This window comes from Papaver somniferum, unplaced genomic scaffold, assembly GCF_003573695.1.
Source record: "Papaver somniferum cultivar HN1 unplaced genomic scaffold, ASM357369v1 unplaced-scaffold_133, whole genome shotgun sequence".
NCBI lineage: Eukaryota > Viridiplantae > Streptophyta > Magnoliopsida > Ranunculales > Papaveraceae > Papaver > Papaver somniferum.
The window spans coordinates 18,332,036-18,343,040 of NW_020622492.1; the positions used below are offsets into that span (position 1 = coordinate 18,332,036).

Here is an 11,005-nt window from a genome sequence, read left to right on the forward strand (position 1 = left end):
CCTCTAGAGTATAGAACAATAGTTGGTGGACTTCAATATCTCACTCATACAAGACCTGATATATGTTTTGCTTTGAATTACGTTTCGCAATTCATGCATGCTCCAACTGATCAACATACGTATATTGAGATACTTAAAAGGTTCTTAGGGTACTGGTATTACATTGCGTAGAGGAGATCTTCATTATTTAACAGCATACACCGACTCAGATTGGGCTGGTTTCCCTGACACAAGACGTTCAACTGCTGGTTATGTAATTTTTATGGGAGATTCACTTGTTTCTTGGTCTTCAAAGAAACAGCCCACAGTTTCGCGTAGTTCAGCTGAGGCTGAATATAAATGTCTAATTGTTGCTGCTGCTGAATTACAGTGGCTCACTTATGTTATGTCTGAGTTACATATTGTTGTTTCTTATTCTATGCATATGTTGTGTGATAATCAGAGTGCTATTTGTTTAGCATCTAATCCTATTTTTCACGCCAGGACAAAACATGTGGAAGTAGACTATCACACTATTAGAGAGCTGGTGGACTCAGGATTTGTGGAGGTTACTCATGTGATTTCTGAAGAGCAACTAGATGATGTCATGACAAAAGGGCTCTGGCATCCAACTTTTTCTAGGCTTCTAACAAGATTGGTTTATTCACCTTCTATTTCCACTGCTGTTGCTGCTTGTTCTTCTGAATGTCAGTCTAAAGACAAATTGGTGACTGATACTTCTGATGTTGCGGATTAAAATGGTTTCTATGTCACATTGGCTCTTGTTGAGTGTGTGTATTTTTTTTTTTTTTTTTTTGGCTCTTGCTGAGCATTTCTCTATCTTAGTTTGTCTCTGCACCGACTCTTGTTGTGTGTGCTACTTGTTTAGTTTTTTTATTCTTTCTTTTCTGTGTTTTTCAATCTGTTACTTGCTCTGCCTGTAACGATTGAGATGGGTGTATTAGGATAATGTCTTGTAAAGTCAAGTCAATTGACTTGACTCTGTCTATTATCTATCCTGTATAAATACTCCTCATTGGTATCCGTGTTAACTACCAGATTATTATTCCTGTAATAAACTTACATCTTATCTGTTATAATTTTCACAGATTGTTTTTTAGAAAACTAAAGAAAAGTGAATCGATAAAAACCTACTCAGTGATCAGAGCATACTGATAACGTGTTATAAACTATAAGGAGACATCCAAAATAGAGAAAAAAAAAAGAAATTCTGAATAGATTTGTACATTACAAAGGAAATGCTCTTTATTTGTAAGGAAAAAAAAGAAGACCATTTACGATGGTGGTGGTTACAAAGTAATTGGCAAGTGAAAAGATGTAAAGGAGGTAAAGGATGGTGGTGAAGAGGAGTAATGGGGGAAGTGAAAAGATGGTAAAGGATGGTGATGAGGAGGAGTGTAAATGTGGTGTAAATCCACTATATATTTATTTCATAACATTAATCATGTTAGTTCCAAATATTCAGTATCCTTTGCAAGACTTTAATTACTTATTTTCTCTGCAGAAAGCTTCTCCACTAAAAAAAATACAACAAAAACACCCCCCAAATTCGCTGATATACGTACGCAGTCCAAGTACCAATGGGAACTTTTTCTCCTCCACACTGGCACCACATCGACCACTTTACACCATCCATAAAGTATATTTTCTTTTTTATTTTCATTTATTTTAGAATAAAATCACTAAATATTTCTTTTAATCATATAATCCGTGTTACAATTGGCCTTTTGTTTTCCCCTTGGGTCCGAGTATCGAGGATTAAGCCTCTGATGGCTTCACCTCAGATCCAAGGCCGGTTGTACATAAAATTGATTAACAAATATTCACCTCTGCTATAAGGAAGACTCCTCTTGGCATGGTTCTGTAAAGTCAGTAAATATATCAGCACACCCATCCCATTTACTTTGCTCTCTTGCTTCCCAGTACCCTCCTACATATCGAAAAGGTCCACCCTCACTTTCCTTCTCAAACCATCTTGGCTTCCATCCGTTTTCTTGCAATTTCCTTGACTGCAAGAAAAGAAGTAAAAGACAGAATTGCAGGTAAAAACCAACCCTTATATCAGAAGTCCAAGTATCCCGAGTACACATAACAGGTTAAGAATCATTGCAGTGGTGTAAGCTTGGCTATAAGCTGGCTATAACAAACATCAGGCTTAACTATTATATTTACTGAGACTTGACCGTCAGCCACCAGCATCAAGTTGTACCCAATTTTTAGTACTTATATTTTATTCAAACTTTATCACAATTAAAACTACACTTCCGAAATTTACAAGGAGCTATACAGGTTTCTTTACACGGAAAATTGCTTCGATCAGCGAATGTCTTCTTTTGGCCTCCCCACTTCCACAAAGCAAGTTTCGTCATTCTAGCTAGTAATGTCAGTGATTCTATCTATCTTAACAATGGTTAATATCTAATGTTTATGGCTTAACAACACAGGAGCTATACAGGTTTCTTTACACGGAAAATCGCTTCGATCAGCGAATGTCTTCTTTTGGCCTCCCCACTTCCACAAAGCAAGTTTCGTCATTTTAGCTAGTAATGTCAGTGATTCTATCTATCTTAACAATGGTTAATATCTAATGTTTATGGCTTAACAACACAGTTATTAAAAGAAAAAAAAATACTTCGAGAGTGGCTATCTCATCTTGCTAATTACTTCAAGCGATTCCCAATATTTTAGTCCCTATTTCTAGGTTCAAACACAAGTTGATACCATCACATGTATGAATAATATAATGATATGCTTCAAAAAAAAATGCTCAAACGAAAAAAAGTTGAACAGTTAATGATAAAAGAATACCATCCTCTGCCTCGTTTCTAACCGCAGCTTCTCAGCGTTCGCTTTCTCATATTCTCCGTTCTCTAAATGCCTCTGATCAGGTCTAAGTCTTGAATCAGTTGGTGGGAGTTTCTCCTTAATCCGCGGTAAGATAAAATACGATATCAGGTGAAAGAATGGAAAATTAAAGATTACCAGTCTATTAAACCCAAATGCACAAAAGTGACAAAACTCAACCAACATATATATCTACCTGGAGGCCTGGTGTTAGCTCGTTCAGTGTAATTGCAAAAGACGTTAAGTTGTACCGAGTATGATTACGAGGAGGCTTATTGCTTTTCCACAACAATTTGGCATTAGGTGACGTATTCACACACTTGGTCTTTGCAGCATCGTCTGCATTGAGGTAATACATGCTGTCATCCCACTTCCCAAACAAAGTGGCAAGTTTATTTCCGTTGGTATCTTCTACAGAACCTTGTACCTACGAACATAAACTCAATTCAGTATTTATCAATGATGATACCTGATCAGAATGCTTATCTGGGTAATTCAGCTTGCACAAAACAGATAGTTTTTGGTGACACAATTCAGTATGCTACCTCCACCTATAATTATCAAACATACACAAATAAGCAGAGGTTTGGGTCATTCATGATGACCCCAACCAAGGTGCAGAACAATCTAATCAGACGGCCCTAATTTTTTGGGATATCAAAAACCCAATATCTCAACTGTTGGGTAATCACATGAATGGGTTGGAACTCTGCCTGTAATCATAATTTTGATGGCACGAGTGTACAAACACAATTCCAATCTGTCATAACACATAAAAAATACACTCAATTTAGTTAACTAACTCACCTGATGTGGATCACGGTCAAGCAAGGATTGCTCTTTGAACTTAAGTTTACAAGAAAGTTCACGGTTGCCTCGAATCTCCATTGTTCCATGGTGATCGCAGTATACTTTACCGAGGATAAGATTATAAATGCTAGTTGTAACCTGAAATTAAAATAAAACACACCATAAATTCATAATATATGACAGAACAACTGCTGCAAGTGAACGGAAAAAAAAGACAATCCAGTCATATGCATCCAAATTACCTTGCTCCACTGAAAGATCTCGCCATCATCAAACTCCAAGGTCAGAACCCCTACGGGGTCAAGTTGAATGGAGCGCCCCCAAAATTTGGTCCTTAGGTTGCTGTCACCCCAGAACTTCCAACCTCTACCTTCACAGTGGCAGGCAATGAGTGTGGGATGATGACTCACCTATTTTAACATTGACGGACTTAGAACACCAGACGAATGTTGAAACATTTAACAAATTCATACTAAATAAGACAGAACTAATTACAGAACTCTAATAGAGTACAAGGATAAGGTTTTCCTGCAATGATAGTTCAAGGTTAATCATGAGGCATCTTCTCTCACAAGCATAATAGTACCAAAAGCAAACACCTTACTTAACTTCTTTTGTTTGCCAAAAACAAGGTTCTAATATACTAACCTTCTCGGAGAAGAAACGTACACCTTTCTCAGGGTAGTCAGCTTCATAAGTTTCCCCCAACAAAGGATTGAAAGGTTTACAATGTCGACCTTCAGATGAAGCATATCCAGACACCGCAAAGGCAGCTACATTGACTATTCTCAGAAGGCTGTTTCCCTAGAAATAAATTTCCAGCGCAAGATGAGCATAACATATTAAGATGCGAACACGAGAGGAATCCATATATTTAAATTTTCAGATACCTATATATTTCGTGCCAAAAATGGTTCATTGCACTATAAAGTCAGGAAGTTCTCTTCAGCAATGAGATATCATTTACCATATAAACTCCTTGTCACAGATGAAAACTAAGGTACAATGATGTACTACTAGGATTGCATCAAAAAAATGATGTACTACTAGGTGCATGGCTAATCCACCTAAATACAAGGCAACTTCAATTCCAGAGGAAAAAATTAAAGTAAGATTTTTTACTACTTTTTATAAGCTTCTATCCTGGAAAAGCAAGAGCATGAAATATTACTTTATCAAATCTGTATCCATTTATAACACCGTTCTTTTAAGCTACAGTCTTCCTTCAATCAAACCTTTCAATAATAGAAATCTAGCACCGACTAGGCACTGAGATAATATGTACCAGGGAAGAGACAGGGGACGTGGTTCGACCTGCAAAGAACAATGCCACTATGCCAGGTATACCACTGAAATACCCTAACATGTCAGGTGTCCACATCAAACATAAAATGCTTCCGTACAGCTAATCTCCACATTGAGTACATTTTGCTGGAGACATGTAAATCTCCATATTGAAACTTACATTTTTTCCGTGTTCATAGGCTCGATCCAAAAGATATGAATACTCCAAATCCTCAAAGCATTTCTGGAGAGATGATATAGGCTCATTGAAGTAAACAGGGAGGCATACTCGTGTAAGATCCTTTCCTACGTTGTCTTTGATTATTGACCAGAGGCTCACAGCTTTCTCCTTCTCAATAGGAAATGGAAGTTTATCCCGCCTTTCGATAAGCGGGTACTGATTTTTATTAGAATCTGTTCCAGTGTGCATCTTTTCTACAATGTCAAAATGATTTTCAGGTTTCACTCTTGCTTCAACACAAATAATGCTAGAGTCACCAAAAGAGTCTCTTGTGTCAAAAAATGAAGTCTCGTCTTCATCTGAAGCTTCCTCAAGATCTTGCTTTTCAATATCATCGGATGACTCGGTTGTGCTGCACTCTAAATCCCAAAAGAAGACATCAGAAAAGATTCATTCATATATATTATGAAGAATACTGATGAGAAAAACTTCTTATATTACTTGAACAGAGAATACAATGGAACAAAACCATGTGGCACTATGAACGGGCTCAGAAAGATGCAGATGCTTTACATGTCGCTGGTGAGGTAGAGCAACCATTTAAAAGGAATGATTGAACAAGGCAAAAATGACGAACGCTTATTTTACTCTCTTTGGATGTCCGGAACTTTGGATTATCCAGACATCAGAAACTAATGACTTGTCCTAGTACAAGTTCAATGAAACTCATTAAGACTGATCAACAAAATGATACCACATGACAGTACTCAAGCTTTTCAAAACTAGCAAGATTAAGAACCAAATGTCTTCAAACAATATCTTGAGAACAAGAATAGAATTAGCACATAAAATATCTATAAGTTGAAATTACTCAGCACCATTAAGTTACAAGAGATGTTACAAGTTCTCAAAGAAGCATTATATACATCAACAGACCTTAACTCTCATCAGTTTAAAGCAATCTAACATTATACAAACTGACTAAGAAGGTTCTCTATCAAATGGAAGTACTCACAAAGATATAATTCTACTATATCAGGTGAGGTAACGGTACAAGTACGACATAAGTCCGTACAGAGCTGCTTAACCCTGTTTGTTCATTAGCCAAAAAGGGACCTATATTCCTTTAAACAGCTGACTTTGATAAAAAAAAAAAAGTAGATTATCTAAAATCTCACTGAAAAGATATGTTCTCATAATGCACTTGACAGGTCTTTGGATAGTTATAAGGATACAAAGTTTGTGGAAGCAGCAATAAGACCTTCACATACACAACTGCCAATCTTACTTGACAATTAGGGAAAGAAAAAAAAACACGAATGCAGTGCAGGAAATACCACTAGATTTTCCATGTCCTGAGCCAGTAAATCCATGTTTAGCCAATTGGTAATGGCTGTCATGTATTCCACTAGCTTCGACTTCAATATTAGCTGCCTGAAAATGAACTAATTAATTCTGCGCACAATTAAATTTAAACATATTAAGATACTACAAAAAAGTTTGCGGGGATAAAATTCTAAAATAAAACAAAAGCAGAAAAACTAGTTGCTAATTCCTGAACATACTCCACCAAGAAATCACAGTTGAGTAGTATTGAAACATGTGAACGGAAGGGTACAGCAAATAAGGAAGTCATAGAATCTTCCACCTAACTGGTTTGATCTCGAACTCTACAATAATGAATTACTAAAACAACATAATTTATAAGCTCAGTAAGTATGATGAGGCATGCAAGTCGTTTGCTTGACAGCTTTTTTCCTTTTCAGAAATGTCACAGCCCGTGGTACTCACTTAGTGTGCAAATTTCTATATGTAAATTTGTAATATTGTTTTCTTCAAGTAGCTTTCGCACATTTCAAGAATTCTCATATTCTCGTATAAGTAGGTATTACTACAGCAACGAATTGCCAAGCTTATTTGACTTCGGGAAGAAAATACCTCTAACTGCCTTAATGTGTCAAGCAAATTGGTTCTTTCCTCACAAAGAACTCTTAATTGTCCTTGTAATTCTGAAAACTCAGACAACATGATCTGTTCACAGTCATTGACGAGAACTTCATTGATTCCATCTTGGAGCAACCGATCTCTAAGCTTTACAGTTGATATTGACATATCCTTCCTGATGCGAGAAAGTTTATCATCGTTCAACGGTCTTGAATTAAATAAGCTTCTAGAAGAGGCTAAAGCATTAATCCAAGCCACCCGATCCTTCTTTGAATCTGTTCTCAAATAAAGCGTTTTTGTTGCTGTAAATATGTAGAATTTCCTATCGTCGGATTTGCTCACACGAAACGATGAGATCTGCGGGTGATGAAATAGTTATTCAGTTCATATGCTCAAAGTTTAAAAATACTACAATAAATAAACCAGTAACATGTAAGGTTCAAATGAGGTTCTCTAAAGATTGTGACTGCATTAAGAATAACTCAGCTATTTAGTCGACAATGGAAAGAATCAAAAGCTTTGGACATGCCTAGGGAAGACAACACACATGGGCTATGAACAAAATAAAAAACACAGTATCAAACCCAAAAGCCAAAAACAAAATGATAAAATGTACGCTCTTACATTCATGATCATAATATATTTTGTGCTAGCTACACTATGCAATTTTAGGAATTGAAGAAGGCAATATTCTTCTTATAACTGGCTTATGAAGATTGATGATATCGGACTTGTTACCAACCCTAGATTTCTTACTAAGTTTCTGCAAGCAGATATTCCTAATAAAGGCAAAAAGAAAAATTGATTCAGCAAAACCTAGTTCATAAAATATAGGACAGCTCGCAAATATGATCATGTATAAATAACATCACAAAGTCAGAATCCAAACATCAGATGATAAATTACACAACATCCACAAAAACATAAAATAAAAGCCAAATGGTTACTAGTACTATGTAGAGACAACAAACAGATCATGGAAGAAAAATAATGAGACCTGTAACATAAAACCCTAATTGAAAATTCAGCTCCATTTTGAAGTTTGAACTATAACCCATTTTGCTATCACTCTACAATAACAGATTCATAAAAGTAACTTTAGCTATGACTAAAGTTTAAAAAAAAATTTGGGGAGCTCTGACTTTAGTAGTACTTTAACTTAGAGAAGCAAGTTAGCTTCAAAACACAAGAAATTGAATATAATTTTATCAACCCTACAACCTATATCACAGGAAAATGAAAACAAAAGAGGAAGTACATGAGAAGCTAGAGAGAGGAAAGAGTCTAAATTAACCCTTGAAGGAACAATGAGTTAACAAGGAAACAAGGATCCGTGTATTTTAATGGCTATAATTTTAAACAGGTGTATTAAAGCTAAAACTTAAACCATTTCAAGTTCCAAGATTTCAGTAACACCACAAAAGAACTGATGGTAAAAGAAAAATATACTCAGAAAAAACCAAGAGATATACCCCTGAAACAAAACATACAACAAGGGGTAAAAATGAAAGCTGAAGAAGAAGAAGAAGAGACAAATAAAGCTGACGTAAAATAAAAACTTACTATCAGTACCAAATCGATTAAACCCAACGTTTACTATTTCTCATTTTCTAAAGAAAAAAACCATTACCAGGTCAAGAAGAAGTTAAAAAACTGGTGGTAAGGGTAACATTTTTGTGATGATGATGAAGGAAGGGGAACATGAAATGATAGAAAAACAGTCTATTGACGTGACTTATACAGCTAATTTTTGTTTTCTCAAAACCCTACCAAAAGAAAAAAATATCCTAAAAAAAAACCCTAAATGTAGAAGTAAAGACCCTACTGTTTTCTGTGTAAATAGGGTAAAGAAAAGTAACACCTGCTGATGTGACTCACTTAGAGATTAACGAGCAGTGAACAGTGAAAACTGTAAAAATAAAAAATCCTCAAAATTGAAAAGTAAGCCAGTCACTGTGAGATTGGTAATAGAGATTGGGGGTTTTTGCTTTTGTTCAGCAGTTCAGCGGATTTATGAATCATTGTGAAGAAGAAACCTATGGGTTTTTTCAACAAAATAAAATAAAAATGAGACTCGGATATCTAAGAATAACAGAGATAAAAGTAGCAGATGCAACAGACAGGGAGATATGAATACAAAAATTAAAGAGAGAAACGACGGAATTGGTAAGGTTTTTTAGTATGCTGCTTTGAATCCTAATGTTGCCTAGAATAGAACTTTTTACTCATTCTCTCTCTTTCTTTAAGCGCCAAAATAAATAACCCACCAAACAATGGGTGGGTGGTGTAGTAGTAGGATTTGATTTTTGGTTTTTCACTGCAAAATCTTACCTGTAAATGGACAAAACCAACAGTTTTATTTTGTTGTTTACGAGATCTCCCGCTTCCACTTCCACCACCACTGTCGAGACGTGATAATCTAGCGGAAGAAAGATCTCCAATAACTCGGATATCATGATTATTACTACTATTATGATGATGATGATCTGAAGATGAAGAAGAAGCTGCTGTTGTTGATGTCAAAGGAAGTAGATTAGTTAGATTAATCTCTGATCTAGGAATCTTGGAATAAGATAAAACACCATTTCTTAACATAAACCAACGACATCTCCATCCTTTACCAAAATTCGTCCATTTATATAAAACTCCGGCCACATTATTGCCCAACTCAGATCTCACATTGTCTTCAGATCCACCGGAGGACGACGATATTACTACTGATGTTGATGTTGTTGGTGATGTTGTTGATGAATCTACTAATAAGTTTCTTTTGCTTCTTCTTCTGCTACGGCTTCTAGAACTACTAGTACTAATATCATTGTTATTATCTGGTGATTCATCGTCATCTCCTTCTCCACCTCCTCTTTCCATTCCTCCTGTATTTTCCAATGTTATGCAACACAATGGATGCAGTTCCTTTACCCTCATTTTCATATAGATTTTGGTTGAAAAACAAAACCAATATTTATTTTTCCATTGAAATTAATCAATGAAAATTCTAATTTGTTTATTCTTTCATTTCTATGCAAACACTAAACTAAAAAAACACACACAAACACAATCAAGAAAATTATAACCTAAGAAATTTTGTACTGGATCAAGGCTTTCTATAGAAGAAACCCTGAAAGAGGAAAAAAAAACAAACAAACAAACAAAAGGAAATATATATAATGAGAGAGGAATGGGGATGATGAGGTAATAGTATAGAGATAGTTGTTTAAGAAAAGAATCAATAAGAAGAAATAATAATTTTTCTATTAGTTTGTAATTTATTTATTTTTTGATTTTAAATTTATATATCTGTATACGGATGTGAGAAAATTAATTACCAGTGAAAGTACAGATTCAAACCCTTCTTGCTTCTTCTCATCTCTTCCCTTCAAAACGACGATTTTTTATTATACACAAAAAGAGGGAAGGAAGAGTAAGATCTAAATCTTCTTTTATTATAAGGACCGGCCCGATGCACTTCATAGCCCACCATAAAACGCCTCAGCCTTTTTGCCTCAAGAGCCAACTTACTGACTCAGACGCCTCGATCGGCTCAGCTCAGGTCAGTGAGCAGAATGGCTTGTACTACCTCTATCCCAAAATTACCCCTCTACTTTTCTTCAAACCTAATTTCTATCCTTTCATATCGGTTAGTTGCTAACCTTTCATTTCTTAGCTCCAAATGTAAATGAGATGGGCACCCTCTTTAAAGTTTAAATTATGTATCCGTTTATATGTCACCGCTGAATTGGGGCCCTGGAAAATAATTGGGCCCCTAGTTACATGACAAAAAAGGTCATGAAATAATAACTGGGGATTATCCCTTATCCTCATTTTTTAAATGGCTAAACTATCCCTAATCATTAGTGGTAATTAGTAATTAAGTTAAGTTAATTAATTGGTAATTAAATTAATTAGATTAAAATCTGATTTAAGGAATAAATTTTGATA

The 11,005-nt window shown here is 35.4% G+C and overlaps 1 protein-coding gene across 6 annotated transcripts; it reads right to left on the reverse strand.

Moving 5' to 3' along the window:
• Positions 1 to 1,631: 1,631 nt before the first annotated feature.
• On the reverse strand, positions 1,632 to 10,504 carry LOC113333443 (oxysterol-binding protein-related protein 2A-like). 6 transcript variants are annotated; one of them, XM_026579919.1, is made up of 10 exons: positions 10,393 to 10,504; positions 7,058 to 7,420; positions 6,457 to 6,553; positions 5,120 to 5,538; positions 4,303 to 4,458; positions 3,897 to 4,064; positions 3,652 to 3,792; positions 3,041 to 3,271; positions 2,809 to 2,928; positions 1,632 to 2,009 (listed from the first exon to the last, which is right to left on the reverse strand). In XM_026579919.1, exons 2-10 carry the CDS (start codon positions 7,229 to 7,231, stop codon positions 1,833 to 1,835), a joined length of 1,683 nt encoding a protein of 560 aa, XP_026435704.1. In that variant the 5' UTR covers positions 7,232 to 7,420; positions 10,393 to 10,504; the 3' UTR covers positions 1,632 to 1,832. The 6 variants fall into 6 exon arrangements, with proteins under 6 accessions (XP_026435704.1, XP_026435701.1, XP_026435702.1 ...); XM_026579916.1 differs by lacking the exon at positions 10,393 to 10,504 and adding an exon at positions 9,395 to 10,170; XM_026579917.1 differs by lacking the exon at positions 10,393 to 10,504 and adding an exon at positions 9,395 to 10,168 and having other exon boundaries at positions 2,809 to 2,922.
• Between the last annotated feature and the right edge of the window lie 501 nt (positions 10,505 to 11,005).

Bases quoted from the DNA above. Each gene is read 5' to 3' on its own strand.
- LOC113333443 (XM_026579916.1), bottom strand. From the start codon at position 9,997: ATGAAAATGAGGGTAAAGGAACTGCATCCATTGTGTTGCATAACATTG. The intron at 6,554-7,057 runs GTATTTTCTTCC...GTTCATTTTCAG, and splicing joins ACACATTAAGGCAGTTAGAG to GCAGCTAATATTGAAGTCGA. The intron at 5,539-6,456 runs GTATTTCCTGCA...TTTGGGATTTAG, and splicing joins AGGACATGGAAAATCTAGTG to AGTGCAGCACAACCGAGTCA.